At 49.9% G+C, this 18,170-nt stretch overlaps 1 protein-coding gene across 4 annotated transcripts in view; it reads right to left on the reverse strand.

Moving 5' to 3' along the window:
- Positions 1-87: 87 nt before the first annotated feature.
- CD99L2 (CD99 molecule like 2) overlaps positions 88-18,170 on the reverse strand; it is a 139,206-nt gene continuing 121,123 nt past the window's right edge. Inside the window, exons 6-11 of one of the 4 annotated variants that reach the window (XR_006340090.1) lie at positions 10,275-10,313; positions 10,015-10,134; positions 6,311-6,328; positions 5,921-6,091; positions 5,265-5,330; positions 3,576-3,623 (exon numbers count right to left, since the gene is read on the reverse strand). Coding sequence is in view for 3 of the 4 variants with exons in the window: in XM_043897660.1 (XP_043753595.1) it covers positions 3,559-3,623; positions 5,265-5,330; positions 6,311-6,328; positions 10,015-10,134; positions 10,275-10,313 (308 nt within the window). In the remaining variant the exon portion in view is untranslated. Of the gene's footprint in view, positions 3,624-5,264; positions 5,331-5,920; positions 6,092-6,310; positions 6,329-7,798; positions 9,576-10,014; positions 10,135-10,274; positions 10,314-18,170 lie in introns of those variants that run through there. The other 3 variants (XM_043897660.1, XM_043897661.1, XM_043897664.1) reach the window with 3 other exon arrangements.

The raw sequence follows: 18,170 nt of genomic DNA on the forward strand, positions 1-18,170 counted from the left end.
TTGGATCTTCCCAACCCAGAGATCAAACCTGGGTCTCCTGCATTGGCAGGCAGATTCTTTACCATCTGAGCCACCAGGAAAGCCCACTTTACTTACACAAAAATTTATTATGTGTCAAACACAGTCAATACATGTAATGTACTCTTACATGATTTAATTCATTTTCTAAGTGGTAAATGCAATTCATACTAAGACTTGAGTGGGTTGGCTGAAATGGGTAACTACTCTAAAATCGGCAATGCCTTAAGAAAACACTAAAGATGTGAGGACAGGGCTGGAGCCCCCTGAGAGGCAGGTGTGGCCCTGAGGCAGCCAGGCCAGCTTTCCAGGCCATGAGTCCTAGAGCTTAAATGGGACAGACTTCTGAGGAGCCACAGGGTCCCCACCCAGAGTCTCCAGAGAGAGTGCTGGCCTTTATGGGAGCTATAAAGGCCTGGATGAAACCATGCTGGCCCCTGCATATAAGGCCCTTCTTCTAAGGCCTGATGTCCCTGTCCTTCTCCATGCAGGTGTGGGGGCCCCAGCAGCGACATCGAGCAGCAAGGCTGGGAGAGCTACAACTTCTGCACGGGAGAGTCACATGGGGGTTTGGGTTAGAGGACTTGGTGCTATTTTACTACAAGGTTGGTATGGCACAAAAATGCCATCACACTGTGAGACCCTCCCAGCGGCCCCCACATCTTCCTCATGGAGTGACAAGGGCAGCTCCACCTCCAGCAGAGCACTCTGCCTGCACACCCTGGCCCTGTTCCACTTTCTATGGCTCAATCACATGTCACCTGAGTGGACCCTGGCTACTTGCTTTCTTTGAAGAAGACAAAGCTGTGGGCGCAGGAGTCGTGAGTCACAGGCCCGCCTCTGTGCCTCCCTACCCCCATGACATCTCCAGGCCTCAGCTCCCCGTCATGCAGGGGACCACCCCAGGAAAGCTGACACTACGCTGCTCAGCACGAGGGGAAGTGCCAGAACCCTGACCCTCTCAAGAAAGGCCTTTGGCTCCATAATAATGAAGTAGGAAAACCAGCATCACTTAACAAAGGGAGTGCCTTCACACCGGCAGAACCAGGGATTGGTTAGGTTCCACTTTGTTTAATGCAAACACGAGAGAGCTTACAATTCATACTCAAACACAAGCACAGAGAAAGTATAGGGGATCCTGCCATTGGTCTCCACCGCTTCTTTCTCAGAGAACTGGGACTAACCCCCAAGCAGCCAAGGCAGTGGGCCAGGTGCCACTCTCTGGGTGACACTTAGGGTGCCCTGCCTCCCATCCTTCAGGAGCTCAGAGTTGTTATAAACACTGTTATAACACTCGCCCCCAGTTAAGCTGATAGCAATTAGATATAGTCAGCTGGCCATTCTAGCATACTTGCCACCTCCATTACCACCTGGGATGGGCCCGAACCAGTCAATACAGCTTCCAGGTGGACACAGCTATGAGAGCCCCCAAGAATCAGCAAGCATCAGTGCCCTGTCCCGGGCCCCAGGATGGGAGCTCTGCAAATGGGTGGCTGAGTAACTTTCAATGCCCCAGTCACCAGCACAGAGCTGGGTGCTGGGCTCCAGGCTCAATGCAGAGGGCACTGAGACAGACAAAGAAGGGCACGATGGGTCTCTCTCAGCCCAAGCCAGTGGTACTGAGCAAACAGATCCACAGAGAGCGCTGACTCTGTTATCACTGACAGGATTTCAGGATCTTGACCAGATGTGCCTTGCTGCAGAGCCAAGGTGGCCCACTGGGAGCGCTGCGCCCGGCAACACCTAGGATGCCACAGGCCACATGGCTCCCTTCCTAGTCACCACTGTGACTGTGACTTCTCTATAAATGTCCAAACTTCCCGGTGGCAGGGAGAGCCTCTTACCACGCACAAGTGCTGCCTTGTGTCTTTCTCTGAAATGCCTGCAAACGGTGGTGAGCAGCCCTCCTAACTTGATGAGTGCTGCCCTGATCCCTCCCGGCTCCAGGGCCCTGATGTCACCCTCTTTAGGTGACAGCAGGCTACCAATGCAAAAGTCCTTCAGAGTGGCCTCTGGCCCAGCACCAGTCAGGGCTGGGGACACCAGTCCATGAGGGCAGGCCAGGGAGGTGATGGAAACAGGCTGAGCTCACCAGTACTGCTTCCGCGGCTCACTTCCTGCTGTCTTCTCAATGCTCCTCGCCCCTGGCTACATGCAATCTGGCCAGCCTGGCATGAGCCTCCAGACAGGGGTGATGCGGGGCCCATGACACGCTCTCCATAACACGAGCACACGAGGGAGGCACACGCGGTCTGACCTGCAGGGTCTGTTCAGATGTCAACTGTCTCCCTAAGAAGTCAGAGTTGCCTTGTCCCAACCTGGTGGATGTGAAAGAGCTGACATACGGCCGTCCTGTAGCATGTGAAGCAGACTCACATGAGGCTTCCAGAAGTGCTTTCTGACACTGCAAACTCACCCATAGATGGGGGTGCTCTAGACTCTAGCTCAGCCCCTGACAGCAGTGTCCAGGGGGGATCAGGATCACACATGGCCCAGACAAAAGTTCCAGGGAGACAGCCTGGCTCCAGCCCACTGCAGACAGCACCCTCCAATCTGGGTGCCCCCAGGCCCCAAAGCAATCTCCATCACAGGTGGGCCAGCAGATGACCAGAGTGTGCCCAGGTCACATGAATGCCCACACCAAGACCACGCCCCTTCCCCTCCTCCCACAGACATCTTCAGGTAGACAATGGGCATGTTTCAGGCTCTGACACTCATTCTGCCATGTGTAGCTCCTGCTACCAAAATAAGAACACACATGGGAGCAGAGTGGGGAACCCTCAGAGGCCCCAGTATAAAACTCAATGCCACAGCATAAGTGATTTCTGAAACTAATCATGTCAGACTGGAGACCACGTCCATGCCCTGGCATCATAGGGGAACTGGGCCTGAGAGCCACAGCTTCCTACACATACATCCAGGAGATTCCTACACATCCAGGCGGGGATACTGTGACATGCAAGTTTGCACTTAAGTAAATGAAAAGTCAGAGAGCCCAGCAGCATAAGGGATGGAAATAAAAACACCCCTGGGTGTGGTGTGTGTGTGCCCGCAGTTTCCTGGCGCTTACCAGTGCACTCCTCGCGGCTGGGCCCCCGCCCACAGCCTTTCCAGAGACCCACCCGGTGAGTCGGTGCAGCGTGGAGGGGACCACAGGGCCCGGGTTCACATTCCTGCCCATCGTCTGGCCCTCCCTCTGCTCAGTCTCCCCCTCCCCAGCTTGATAAGGCCTGGGGGAGCAGGGTGACCCAGGGAGGCATCGACCCTGGGCACCCGAGGCTGACCCTGGCTTTCAGCGGGGCCAGCCTCAGATTTGGGCAGCAAGCCTCTTGGGGGGCCCGGTGGCTGGGTGGGCACACGAGCCAGACTCACAAACACCCAGAGCTACGTCTGGGAAACTGAGGACGACAAGAAGCCAATGACATCGAAGGAGCGGTGTGGCAGCCGTGGGTCCAGATGAAACAATGAGCTGGGTCTCCGGCGGCGGCCCCGTGTGCCCACGGCCTGCCCAGCAGAGCGGGGCCTTGCATCCTCGGCTCCTCAGATCCGGGGTGGCTCGGGGGGCGGCGGCTCCGCGGACTGCGTCTGCAGGGCCGAGTATTTCACTGGGGACACGAGATGCCCGTCAGGAGGGAGTCACATGAAGACAGAGAGAGACACAACCACATCCTTCCCTGGGCACAGAAACCCGGCTCTCTGCCTGCCTGTCCTGGACGATTGGCCTCTGGCAGCTGCTGTGCCCCCAGAGAGAAGGAAGGAGCAGAGGGACCCTGCGACCACCTGGGCCTCCATTTCCTCACCTGTAAACTGGGAATATGCAGGAGACCTGGGTTCGATTCCTGGGTCGGGAAGATCCCCTGGAGAAGGGAATGGCTACCCACTTCAGTATTGTTGCCTGGAGAAACCCATGGACAGAGGAGCCTGGCAGGCTATATAGTCCATGGGGCCACAAGAGTCAGACACGACTTAGTGACTAAACCACCACCCACCCAAACTGGGAATGGTTCTACTCGAGCAGCTGGGACAAGTTTCTTGCTTTTTTTTTTTTTTTTGCAGGATCTTAGTTCCCTAACCAGGGATTGAATTTGGGCCCTCAGCAGTGAAAGCACAGAGTCCTAACCACTGGACAGCTGGGGAACTCCAAAGGGAGGAATCTTTTAAAGAACTTTTTTTGATGTTCTTTACTGAATCTATTCCAATATTGCTTCTGTTTTATATTCTTTTTATTGTCCTCGAGGCACAAGGGATCTTAGTTCCCTGACCAGGAATCGAACCTGCACCCCTTCCATTGGAAGTACAGAGTCTCAACCACTGGACCCCCAGGGAAGTCCCTGGGAGGAGTATTTTAAATAAAGCATGTAACACCGCACCTGGTACATGGCGATACTCACACGATGGTGGCCAAGAGTTTAAAAGAACGACTACAGTGACTGCTACTGTGGAGTCCATCTTCCCGTGTTTGAAATTCTGGGCTATTACATCCAGACAGTGCAGCGCTGCCACAGACCATTCGAAGCCGCCACATGGAGCCCTGCCCATCACATCCCCGGGGGCGCCCCTCCCCCCGCCAAGCAGCCACCTTGGCACCCATCCCAGGACAGGCACACCCCAGCTCCTGTCTTTCACGCCCACCCTGGCCTGCAAGCCCCCAGGCCTTGGGTGATGGAAAGCGGCCTGCCCCCTTCTCCACAAAGCCTTTCCTGACCACCTTGCTGGCATTCTGGGGCCATGGGTTGCATCTGCCTTGAGTGGTTGGCCACCCTGGGCCAGAAGCCTGATGCCACACAGCTTGTCATGGCTGGCGTTCCCGTACCCAGGAAGTGCTTGATGAACACAGAACAGGGTGGGGAGGGCAGGGGCTCCCATTATGGGGGTCTGTGTTTTTTTTTACAAGTTCTTTCTTGCCTTTGGCAGTTTTCAAATGGAAAGGGCCTGGGACTCCATCTAGAGATTCCCCACAAGCTTCTGTGGGCATTTGGCTGCGACTGTGTGTGTTTTCACTCACAGCATGCCCCTTGGTGTGCAGACGGCCCTGACTGCGGTCCCGGCGTGCCCAGAGTCAGGAGGCTGGAGTCTGGCTGGGGAGAGCAGAGTGCTCGGCCCCTGACTTCTGCAGCCCATCTTTCTGGCTGGAAGTTTTAGGAATGGAGACCTCTGAGCCCCTGCTTTCCCAGCACAGCTCTGTTCGTTGCTGGCTCAGCCATTAAGAGGCCTTCAGCAACAGAAAGTGAATAGGAAGTCCTCACCTTGGGGCTCCTCACATACGACGGCCTCCAGGTTCTCCCCCTTCACGTAGTCCGCGTTGAGACCCTCTGCAAAAGGCCAAGGGTGGAGTTTGTGATTGACACAGAAGCAAAGGGTCCCTGGCTATGATGGACAACTCCTGACCAAGCCCTCCATTATGGTGAAAAAGCCCAAATCACTTAATGAACTCAGACTCCCGAACCTTGGGCCACCCAAACATGCTGCCCTGCCCAGGGGTTCTCAGATGGATGGGCTCCTGCAGACAGTGGGAAGAAGTCTGTCCCTGCTGCAGTGTGGAGGGCCAGGACCCACTGACAGCTGCTCTGGTCTAGTCACTTTGGGGGCTTTCTCCTTACTTACATCCAAACACAGTTTGGGGACTCTATGAAGCTGAGTACACCCCATGTCTTCTGCTGCTGCTGCTGCTTGGGGAGACTCAAGAGTCCATGTCTTATCCCCAGAAACCTCATCAGAGCCCTGGGCCTGTGGGAAAATCAGGCCGTGGTTCTCACGAACCCACTGAGCAGGCGCCAGTGCGAGTCACTCGGCTATCCTGGGCTGCACTCAGGTTCCTGCCTGCCCTGGGCTCAAGATGGATACTGGGCGGGCCCAGGAAAGATGGACATGTGGCTAGTTAGCAGGTGTGGTCAGCACTCACTTGGGCTGGCAAGGCTGATGGATGAGCAGGCACATGGAGGGGCACCCTGGGCCTCCCAATCGGGTGCTCAGATGCCAAGCTGGCACGTGCCACACTGTCTTCTGCCCATGGGCAGCCCTCTGTTACTCCTCAGGGATGACCGCCGGTGGGCATCTGAGTCCTGAAGAGGGCCTCCACCCCCACCCCAGCACTTCTGAGACACAGCCACGCCCAAATGCCCACGTGCATCAGGGAAGAGTAAAGATGGTTGTGAGTGTCAGGGAATGGGATGGGGTAGAGCGAGGCAACGAGACAAGAGCAGCATGGAGGGGAGGGAGGAGGGGAGGTGGGTGATGAAGGGCAGACGCCAAAGCAGAAGGGAACAATGAGTAAGTCAGAGCACGTCATTACCTTGACCTTCTGCTGCATCTGAAGGCAAGACACAAAACTTAGGACCCTGGAGCAAAAACTCAGCCCCTGGCAACAAGCCAGCTGGGCTTTCCACACAACACACTGACCCTTGGCGCTGGAGGGCAGAGACAGGGGAAGCAGAGGGTCCCCAAGGCCAGGACCTGTTTGGTGGCAGGAGAGACTGCAAGGCCCCAAGCACCATGGCAGGGTCAGGCCCTCCTAGCAGTCGTGTGCTGTCCCCCGGGGCATCCCCGTGCGCTGGGTGCAGAGTGGTTTCTGCTTGGCCTTCCCCAACTTACTTCCCTGTGTGAGTGGCTGAGGCTTAACAGAAAGGATGGGGATGGGATATGCTGAGTCCTGGCTTCTCAGGGGATTGACCCCCCCACACATCCACAGGGCTCCTCCTGATGCTACCCCAACACAGAGGCCAGGGACACTTCGGTGGGTGAAACACACACACAGGCACCCACAGATGTGGACAGTTCAGAGTGATGGGATGGGGTGGTGGTGACACAGAAACCAGCAAGCCCCCATCCCACGCCATGGGCTGCACAGTGGGTCAGCAGAGGGCGCTGCGGCAGCAGGCAAGACAGACATCCTCCCACAGGCTGGAGGGCAGGAAGGCAGCCTGGGAGGGTGTCCCAGGCCCAAAGAATGAAAGCTGCTAGGGGAGGAGAGGGCACGTCAGACAGGGTGCTGGAGAGAGCAGCGCATCCTCAGGGAGTCAGTGCGGCTGTGCAGAAAGGCTTCTGGGGACACGGACCACAGGCGGGGAGCAGAAGGGACATGGATGGAACCAAACCATGAAGGGTTTTGAACGTCAAGCTCAGGGGCTGGGTCAGAGGTACACAGGAGGTCCAGGGGGAGCAGTTCCTGCACACTTGAAACAGGGCCCGCGGGCTGTTCAGAGCAGAGAGAAGTGGCGGGGAGCCTGGGGTGCTGATGGAACTGACCAGATGTAGGACAAGGAGATTTGGCAATGGAGCAGAGCACAAGCCCCAGGAACGGGGACCCCTCTGATGTCACTTCGAGGGGACGAAAGGACCCAGGAGGGCCAGAGAGATTCATAAGGGGAGGCCATGGACACAGGAGCAGATGCAACTTCCAGCTTTGGAAGAAGATGTTGCTAGCACAGGGGACAGACACAAAAGCAAGAGGGGGCCTTTTTCAGATGTGGGGGATGCTCTGAACTCGGTTTCCTTCGAAGGAAACCGGGGCTGATGATGGCACTCACAGGACAGTGTGGGTTCAGCAACGACAATGACATCACTGACAGACTGAAGGGAAAGGACTGGGGGGGCCGGTCCTCAGATGGAGTTGGGGGCTGGGAGAGGCCCACGGGTTCCGTGAGCTTCCTGGGTACCCCTGTCAGCCCTCCGAGCATGCTGTCCTCTCTGGGCCAGGCCCCCCAGCACGTGGCCCAGCAACACCTTAACCCCTAGAGCCCCCCCCCCCACTCCGAGAGAGGTCACATCCACGTCCTGCCACCTCAGTATCATAGGTTTATTGTCCCCCAAATGCTGTACAATTCACTGAATTCTGTGTACCAAAGCCTTCATATTCTCAAATTTTATTGGGCTTTGACTGCTAATTCAACTGGCGAAACTTGCACCTCTTTGTTTTAGGAAACAAGTGGGAAAATAATGTATTTTCACCTGAGTGCCTCTGCAGAGACAGACACAATCCAGACATCTATTCGGTTTGGAAATCAACCTCTCTCATCCTCCCTGTTCCTACCTACCAGCACTCTTTCCTTCTGGATTTATCCCTTCCCATGTGCACTGAGTTCCTTCAACAGTCCCCTCAGCCGCTATCTCATCTATAAACTGAAGGTACCCTCCATGATGCCCCGTCAGGAGGTGGTGGTGCTTGAGGCAGTGATCTGGGCCAAGCAGGGTCGGGCACTTGGAGAGTGTGGGAAGCCATTCTTACTCTGACTGCAGGCCCAGCTTTTACTTCTTCTCTTATCCAACATGCAATTTCAAGTCTCCAAGCCACCCCGTGGCCCCTGAGCCATCTGGCCCAATTCTGCTGTGGGCATGTCTTTTATTAACCATGGGTTGTGCTCATCTCACTGTTATAGTTACAATGCTGAACTGGGGTGAATGGTGGACCCCAAGGCCTCTGTCCATGTCCTCATCCCTGGAACCTGTGGATGTGACCTTATTTGGGAAAAGGGTCTTTGCAGATGTGACTAAGTTAAGGATCTCAAGATGAGATCACCCTGAATTTAGGGTGGGGCCCACAGCCAATGATGAGTACCCTTTTAAGAGACAGAAGATGACACAGTCACAGAGATTGGAGTGATACGACCATAAGCCAAGGGACACTTGGGGTTAGCAAAAGCTGGAAGAAGAAGAAAGGATCCTCCCCTACAGCCGTCAGACGGAACCAGTGCTGCTGCCACCTTGATCTTGAACTTCTGACCTCCAGACCATGAGACAATAGGTTTCTTGTTTTAAGCTGCTTGTTTGCTTTTGAGCTGGGACAAGTGATAGCTCTAAGGCCAACCCCACCTGCAGTTCTGTACGCCTTCTGACTGTTCACACCACTCTGCACAACCAAGCTCTGGAGCTATAGCAGGGCAGCCATGAACAGCTGTGCAGGTTGTGCACTGAGACACGTGCTGTCCCTGGGGTACTCCTGTGCACAGCCTGTGGAGCTGTATGCTATGGCCCCCGTCACGTACATTGTATAAGAGTAGAAGCACCAAACGTCATGGCCAGAAGGAAAATCAGGCTGGAGACATCTGCAATAGCTACACGCAAAGCATTTTAGGACCTAAGTCCATTTCCTGGGAAGCTCGGCTCCAGGCTAGAATTAAGGGCAGAGGCCCAGAGCAAGGGCGGGGGAAACCTCACGGGAGATGGTCCTAAGCCGCAGAAAAGAGGAAAACTACGGCTGAGTCAGGTTCCCTTACTTGAACTAAAGATTTCCCATCTTCAACCAGAGACACGCTCTGCACACAGCAATACATCAACGCTGTGCTTGTAAAACAACTGAGTGTGGTCTGGTTTGCCTTCAATGGCATCCCTGTGTACAGGGTGCCTGTAGGTGGGCTTCTGACACAGATTCCATCTGTAACTATCCCATTCACACACCATGGACAGACTCACCACTACAACCTAGAATGACAGCCACCAATATGACAAAACTCTTCCTCTTGCATTCCTGTTCCCGTCAAACAATTCAGGATTCCATGTATTTTAAGATTCTGGGGCTCACGGGGGAGGAGCAGGGGCACCCAGGCAGCAGCCAGCAGCTCCTTGGGATCCGAGAGGGAGAGAAGGGTCGCCAGGGTTAGGAGTGGGCTGGCCGGCCCAACAGTGCTACCTACTGGGACTCAGAGGTCTGGGGGACACCTGCCTTCTGTCGCCAAAGGCCCCACATCCCCTTGGGTGAGATCCAAAGCCACATGGAAATCCAGACACTCTTTCCTGTTCTACGAGAAGCCCGGTGGTCACCCTTGGAAGACCGAGGTCATTAGGCCCACCCCAATCCTCTCTTCCAGGCTGGTTTATACTTCAGTTGGGCCTAGGTCTGTCCCCAAGGGCTTTAAAAAGTGTAGCCCCACCTCCCCCTCACCCCAGGGAAGTCTGCTGAATCTCAGCTTGCTCAGAGTTCTGCCCTCTCCTCCTCCAAAGCCCCGGTCCTCTGTTCATCTTCTGCTGTGGGCGGGCATGGCCGCAGGTGGGTCCACTTACGCTGTATGCTGAAGCAGAACTTCTTCTGCTGGTAGGAGATGTAACTGGACACAGCACCGATCAGCGCCATGGCCAGAGCACTGGCCACGCCGGCGATTGTGCCAGTCTCTGTTGACATTCCTGGGCAGAGGGTGGGGGGGGGGGGAAGGCACGGAGAGAGGTGGACGTCAAAGGAAGGTCGAGAAGGCCAGCCCTGAGACCCAAGCAGCCAGCAGTGTCCCCGTGTGGTTTCCACTGAAACCTCAGGACTCCCAACTCACCAGAGTCAGAGTTGTCCCCGCCACCATACTGGCCACCACCTGCATAAAAGACAAAAGCAGTCAGTGTCTGCTGTGACCACCAGCTCAGGGTCAGGAGTGACAGCCCCTTCCTGACTCGCTGAGACTCCTCTTCATCTCTGCCCCAGGGGGCTTCGCCCTGACTACAGCAAGACCTGCTTCCTTATGCCTGCCACCTGCCCAAGCCGAGAGGGAACTTTTTATTTTTGAAACGACAGTGACCGTGCACTGAGAACATATAGTATCCTGGCTCTCTACACGCAGCACTGCCATACACCGGGGCAAGTGCCCCCTGCAACCATCCGCAACACCCCACGGAGTGAAGGTGCGCAGGTGAGGGACCTGCCAGCAGGTGGCAGAGCTGAGCTCACGCCGGGCAAGCCTGACTCTAAATGCCAACACTGTGGGTCCTGTGCACCTCCTGCCTCCTGTAACATCTTACTGTTTATCTAATTACAGAACCACGGTTATGTAAAAGTTTGTTTTAAAAAAGGATGAAAGACTAGTATAAAAACAATTCATCATCCTACTATTCAAAGAGATTTATGGTTAATATTTCAATTTCCTTTCCTCTTGTGCTTAGCCCTTTTACATGCTTTTCTTCAAATTCAGATGCTTCTACTCCGGTAACTTAGGTACACAGGATTACGTGATAATCAAGAGCTTTTTAAGGCCATCTACTTCTAGCTTGGCATATAGTGTGAGTTGTTTGTGGAACACAAAGCAATGCAAGCTGACAATCCCTTATCTAGGATTTTGAAATTCAAAAAGCTCTGAAATATCACAGAGATGGAGAACAGATTAGTGGTTGACAGGGGTTAGGGAGGGTGAAGAGGGAGGCAGTTGGCTGTGATTAAAAAGGGAAAACAGGAAGGATCTTTGCAGTGACGGCACTGTTCTCTTGATTGCAGTGGTGGTCACACAAACTTAAACGTGGTTGAATTTCAGAGAACATACACACACACCAGCACACATACAGCCCAGACAGCAGCTCCCTGACAAGCAAGGGATACCATTTTAGGACATTTAATTAGCCCTGAGCGCTCTTTCCTGGGTGCTCTCCTCATCTCAGGACACAAGCTCATTAATGAAGGGAGACTATACTCCCAGAGCCCAGGGTTCTTGGGGGAAACCACTCTCGGATGCTGGAGGTAATGACCTTTGACATTTCCTTCACCAATCAAAGACTCTGGATGGGGGGCTGTAGGTTCATGAATTGTAACAAATGTACCCCCTGTTCCAGATGTTGCTAATGGAGAGACTGTGGGCGTATGGGGGGTATGGGAACTCTGTACAATGTGTTCAGTTTTGCTGTGAAACTGCTCTAAAAAATGAAGTCTATTTTAAAAATAAGAGTCTTGAGGGAGAAAGTGAGATTTGCTATGTTCCCACCTGGGGCTGAATCCTTGAGTTAAATGTGTTTTATAGACATCCCTGATTGGATATGAATGAGTATTTACAAAATAAGGAGCACTAGCATTTTCAAAAACACTATCACTGCTGTTGGAGAAAGCAGACCAAAGAGCAGGACATGAGTCACCCTGTATGTTAACAATCAGCAATGAGGTCGCCTGTGAGGGCTTGGAGTTTGGCTGCACTGGCCCATCACTGCTCCCTCCTGCTGTGCCCGAGGTGGCCATCATCAAGGGTAGTGGTGAGCTCCCACACGGGTGTCCTCTGCTGACGTGTTCACATCACTAGATTTCCAGGTGAAAAGTGAAAGTGAAATCGCTCAGTCGTGTCCAACTCTTTGCAACCCAGTGGACTGTAGCCTACCAGACTCCTCCATCCGTGGGATTCTCCAGGCAAGAATACTGGAGTGGGTTGCCATTTCCTTCTCCAGGGGATCTTCCCGGCCCAGGGATCAAACCCAGGTCTCCTGCATTGCAGGCAGACGCTTTACTCTCTGAGCCATCAGGGAAGCCCAGGAATAAGCGATTCTACCCACTCTTTCTTTCACCTTGAACTGGAATGAAGCTGAGTGTTCCCCAGTCTCTCTTTCCTTATTAATTCTTGATCGTAAGAATCCACAATAACTTGAACCTCATGATCTGTATGGCCATGAGCTATGAGGGTGTTACCTGAAAAGAAAACTGGAGGCAGCTGCCGAACCTGGCTAGAGGGACATGCAGAGGGAATATGGGGCTTCCCTTGGCTGTCAAAGAGATGCAAATGCTCAATTCTGTGGCTGTCAAAGAGATGCAAATGCTCAATTCTGTAGTCTAGGAATTCCTATCTAACCACCAGTTATTGGACAAAAGCGTTCATCTAAGAAGATGACAAACAAATGGTATTCCCTTCTCGAAAAAAAACACATGTGGTCATGTGATCGCACCCTGTGGGTGACCCATTGCTCAGATGGGCACATGGGCTGAGATACTGTGAGGGTAAAGAACAACTGGAAAACAAAACTGCAGTCATTCTAGATCCTTCCACCACTTACAGTTCCATGAATCTGAAGTGAAGTTGGTCACAAAGGTTTGCCATTGAAATTAGCCAAGCCAATGTCATGGTTTTGATTCCTGTTTGACTACTGAGCTCTGTTTACTTCCTCTGAGCACAGGCTGAATCCACTTCCTTTACAAAAGGCATACCATGCAAAAAATGCTATTGGGACAACTGATGACCCACTGGTATAACAGATTTATCCAAACCAATACCACCCATGGAAATAAGTTTCCAGTAAATATAAAATAGATGAAGCAATAAAAGCACTAGAAGAAAATGTGCAACAACGTTTATATTGTCTCGGGGTGGGGAATGACTTTCTAAACCTGGCCCTCAAACTAGGAGCCTGAAACAGAAAAGATCATACCAAAAGTAAAAACTTTATTATTAAAAGCACAAGAAACAAAAGGGAGAATTGGCTAAACTTCAAAATCAACAACCTTTGCGCTTCATAACATATCATCAAGAAAGGGAAAGACAATCCACGGAATGGAAGAAAACAATGGCAAATTCTATATCTGATAAGGGATGAATATTGAGAATAAAGAAATTCTACAACTCAGTAAAAAGGCAAAGAATTCTGTTTTAAAATGGACAAAGAATATGAAGACATTTCTCTAGAGAGATATTCAAATGGACAAAAACACAAGAAAAGATTCTCAGCACCATTAGCTACCAGGGAAATGCAATCAAACCCACAGTGAGATACCACTTCACACACATTAGGATGGCTAGAATCTAAAAAAGGAAATAAGTGTCAGTAAGGATGTAAAGAAGATGGATCTTTCATATAGTGCTGATGGGAATGTAATATGGTACAGCTGCTGTGGAAAACAGGTTGGTGGTTCCTCCCAAAGGTAAACACAAAGAGTTACCATGAGGCTGGACAATTCCACTTCTAGATGTGTATACCCAAGAGAATTGAAAACATATGACCACACAAAAACTGGTATGCTGATTTCATCATAGCATTAGTTGTAAAAGTAAAAAAGTAGAAACAATATAAAGGTTCATCAATTGATGAATGGGTAAATAACATGTTTTCAGAAGGTATAAAAAGGGATTAATAATCCCTAACATTAAAGAAACCCATACACATAGATGAGTAGAAAATGGGGCAACAGGCATGAACAGGCAATTCACACAGTAAGAGTGTCTAATAAGACAGGTGAAATGTTTCATGTCTTGGATTCAAAGAAATGGAAAATCTAAACAGGACAGAATTTTGTACAGGACTTCCTTGGTGGCTCAGACTGTAAAGTGTCTGCCTACAATGTGGGAGATCAGGGTTCAATCCCTATGTCAGGAAGATCTCCTGGAGAAGGAAATGGCAACCCACTCTAGTATTCTTGCCTGGAAAATCCCATGGATGGAGGAGCCTGGTAGGCTACAGTCCATGGGGTTGCAAAGAGTCAGACACGATTCAGCTATTTCACTTCACTAATCTGCAAAGATGACAAAATTAACATATCCAATAAGTATATGAGCAAACAGGAAACTGTTTACTTCCTAGTGGTGGAAATGGCACCTGGTATAATTGTCATGGAAAACCATTTTGCAGTACACTCAAAAAGCTGCATGTTTAAAAATTTACACCTCCTGTGACCCAGCAGTTCAAGTTCTAGGAATTTATCTAACACACAATTATGGTTGTGTGCTTTTGGTGATGAGGATGTTCATCACATCACTGTGTATACTAGTAAAAAGCTGCAGGAAAAACCCCTTCTGCACAAATATAGGTCCTCATTAAAAAAAGTCACAGCCTTGATAGTATACTTGTTTCAATGCTGTTCTCTCTGAACATCCCACCCTCGCCTTCTCCCAAAGAGTCTAAAAGTTTGTTCTGTACACCTGTGTCTCTTTTTCTGTTTTGCATATAGGGTTATTGTTACCATCTTTTTAAATTCCATATATATGCATTAGTATACTGTACTGGTCTTTATCTTTCTGGCTTACTTCACTCTGTATACTATCAAGGGTGAAACAGATCACCAGCCCAGGTTGGATGCATGAGACAAGTGCTCAGGGCTGGTGCACTGGGAAGACCCAGAGGGATGGGATGGGGAGGGAGGTGGGAGGGGGGGTTCAGGATGGGGAACACATGTAAATCCATGGCTGATTCATGTCAATGTATGGCAAAAACCACTACAATATTGTAAAGTAATGAGCCTCCAATGAATAAAAATAAATGGAAAAAAATAAAAATAAATTTTAAAAAAGTCACAGCAAAACATATTATGCAGTGGTTGACATGATATTTTACAGGACTCCTTAATGACAGAAAAACATATTCAGGGTACTGCTGCTGCTGCTGCTAAGTCGCTTCAGTCATGTCCGACTCTGTGCGACCTCATAGATGGCAGCCCACCAGGCTCCCCCGTCCCTGGGATTCTCCAGGCAAGAACACTGGAGTGGGTTGCCATTTCCTTCTCTAGTGTGTGAAAGTGAAAAGTGAAAGTGAAGTTGCTCAGTCATGTCCGACTCTTCACGACCCCATGGACTGCAGTCTACCAGGCTCCTCCGTCCATGGGATTCTCCAGGCAAGAGTGCCGGAGTGGGTTGCCATTGCCTTCTCTGATTCAGGGTATTACTGAATTTTTTTAAAAAGCTAGTTTTAAAAAGGTTAACGTGATATCATTTTTTAAAAATAAACATAGCCAGGACATGGAAGCAACCTAGATGCCCATCAGCAGACGAATGGATAAGGAAGCTGTGGTACATATACACCATGGAATATTACTCAGTCATTAAAAAGAATTCATTTGAATCAGTTCTAACGAGATGAATGAAACTGGAGCTCATTATACAGAGTGAAGTAAGTCAGAAAGATAAAGACCAATACAGTATACTAACACATATATATGGAATTTAGAAAGATGGTAACGATAACCCTATATGCAAAATAGAAAAGGAGACACAGATGTACAGAACAGAATTTTGGACTCTGTGGGAGAAGGCGAGGGTGGGATGTTTCGAGAGAACAGCATTGAAACATATATATTATCTAGGGTGAAACAGATCACCAGCCCAGGCTGGATGCATGAGACAAGTGCTCGGGCCTGGTGCACTGGGAAGACCCAGAGGAATCGAGTGGAGAGGGAGGTGGGAGGGGGGATCGAGACGGGGAATACATGTAAATCCATGGCTGATTCATGTCAATGTATGACAAAAACCACTACAATATTGTAAAGTAATTATCCTCCAACTAATAAAAATAAATGGGGAAAAAACAAATAAAGTACTGAAAACAAACAAACAAAAAATAAACATTTACAAATGTATACTTTACGCATAGAAAAAGCCCTGTGGACTTCCCTAGTGGTCCAGTGGTTAAGAATCCACCTGTCAATTCGGGGGACACAGATTCAACCCCTGGTCTGGGAAGATTCCACATGCCACGTGGCAACTAAGCCTGTGCACTGCAACTACTGAAGCCTGTGCACCACATGAGAAGCCATTGCACTGAAGCCTGCACACCACAACTACAGAGTAGCCCCTGCTGGCTGCAACTAGAGAAAGGCTGAATGCAGCAGTGAGGACCCAGCACAGCCAAAAATAAATGAATAAATTTTAAAAAAGAAAGTACTGTGAACACATACTCCTAAGTATTATTAGTGATTCTCCACAGATGGGGAAATAATAAATAAGTATTTTTCATATGATTTCTTAAAACATGTTTAAAAACATACAAGCCTCATGCAAATCCATCCACCTCTACTTGCCTACAACTGGAGGAACCGTTCAAAGAGGCCATTTCACAGGTCACTAATAGGATCTTCATTTTCACGGACAGTATGTTTTGCATCCTTACCTGCCTTCTGAGGTCACAATTTTATATCATAACTACATACCAAAGAGTCTAGAGTTGCCTTCTGTTGTACTAGAAAATCCCTGGTACAACATATTTCAGACTGCAATTTACTCTGACTATGGACAATTCATCCCACCACCCCACTTTCCCCTCTTGATATCCATACATTTTTCTCTATGTCTCTATCTCTGTTTTGCAAGTAGGATCATCTATACCATTTCCCTACATTCCACATATATGCATTAATATACAATGTTTGTGTTTCTCTTTCTGACTTACTTTAATCTGTATAAGTCTCTAGGTCCATCCATGTCTCTACAAATGACCCAGTTTTGTTCCCTTTTATGGCTGTTGTTCAGTCACTAAATCGTATCTGACTCTTTGTGACTCCATGGACTACAGCATGCCAGGCTTTCTTGTTCTCCACTGTCTCCCTGAGTTTGTTCAAACTCATGTGCATTGAGTCACTCATGCAATCTAACTGTCTCATCCTCTGCCACCTTCTGCTGCTGCCCTCAATCTTTTCCAGACGAAGGAAAGCATCAGCAGGGTCTTTTCCAATGAGTCGGCTCTTCACATCAAGTTGCCAAAGTATTGGAGCTTCAGCATCAGTCCTTCCAATGAATATTCAGGATTGATTTCCTTTGGGACTGATGGGTTTGATCTCAGGAGTCTTCTCCAGCACAATAATTCGAAAGCATCAATTCTTTGGCGCTCAGCCTTCTTTATGGTCCAACTCTGACATCTGTACATGACTACTGTAAAGTGCATAGCTGTGACTATATGGACCTTTGTTGGCAAAGTGATGTCTATGCTTTTTATGGCTTAATAACATTAAATTGTATATATGTACCACATCTTTGGGACTTCCCAGGTGGCACTAATGGTAAAGAATCCACTTGTCAATGTAAGAGACATGGGTTCAATCCCTGGGTCAGGATGATCCCTTGGAGGAGGGCATAGTAACCCACTCCAGTATTCTTGCCTGGAGAATCCCATGGACAGAGGAGCCTGGCAGACTACAGTCCATAGGACTGCAAACAGTTGGACACAACAGAAGTGACTTAGCCAGCATGCACACACACATCTTTAGCCACTCATTTGTTGATGGACATTTAGGTTGCTTCCACGTCTTGGCTATGGTAAACAGTGCTGCAACAAACATTGGGGTGAATATGTGTTTCTGAATTATGGCTTTCTCTGGGTATATGTGGTATAGTCACTTTAGAAGACAGCCTGGTGTCTCAGATGGTAAATAATCTGCCTGCAATGCGGGAGACCTGGGTTTAATCCCAGGGTTGGGAAGATCCAATGAAGGAGGGCATGGCAACCCACTCCAGTATTTTTGCCCGGAAAATCCCCATGGACAGAGAAGTCTGGCAGGCTACAGTCCATGGGGTCACAAAGAGTCAGATATGACTGAGCGACTAAGCACAGGGAAGTTTGTTGTAAGGCGAGATTTACCATGTGACCAAGAAATTATATACCTAGGTATTTAGCTAAGTGGACTGAAAACTTATGTCTTTACAAAAACCTGTATATAAATATTTACTGCAGCTTTATTTATAGTCACCAGAAACTAAATGCAACCAAGATGTCCTTCAACAGGTGAATGGGCA

This window comes from Cervus elaphus, chromosome X, assembly GCF_910594005.1.
Source record: "Cervus elaphus chromosome X, mCerEla1.1, whole genome shotgun sequence".
In the NCBI taxonomy this organism is placed as follows: domain Eukaryota; kingdom Metazoa; phylum Chordata; class Mammalia; order Artiodactyla; family Cervidae; genus Cervus; species Cervus elaphus.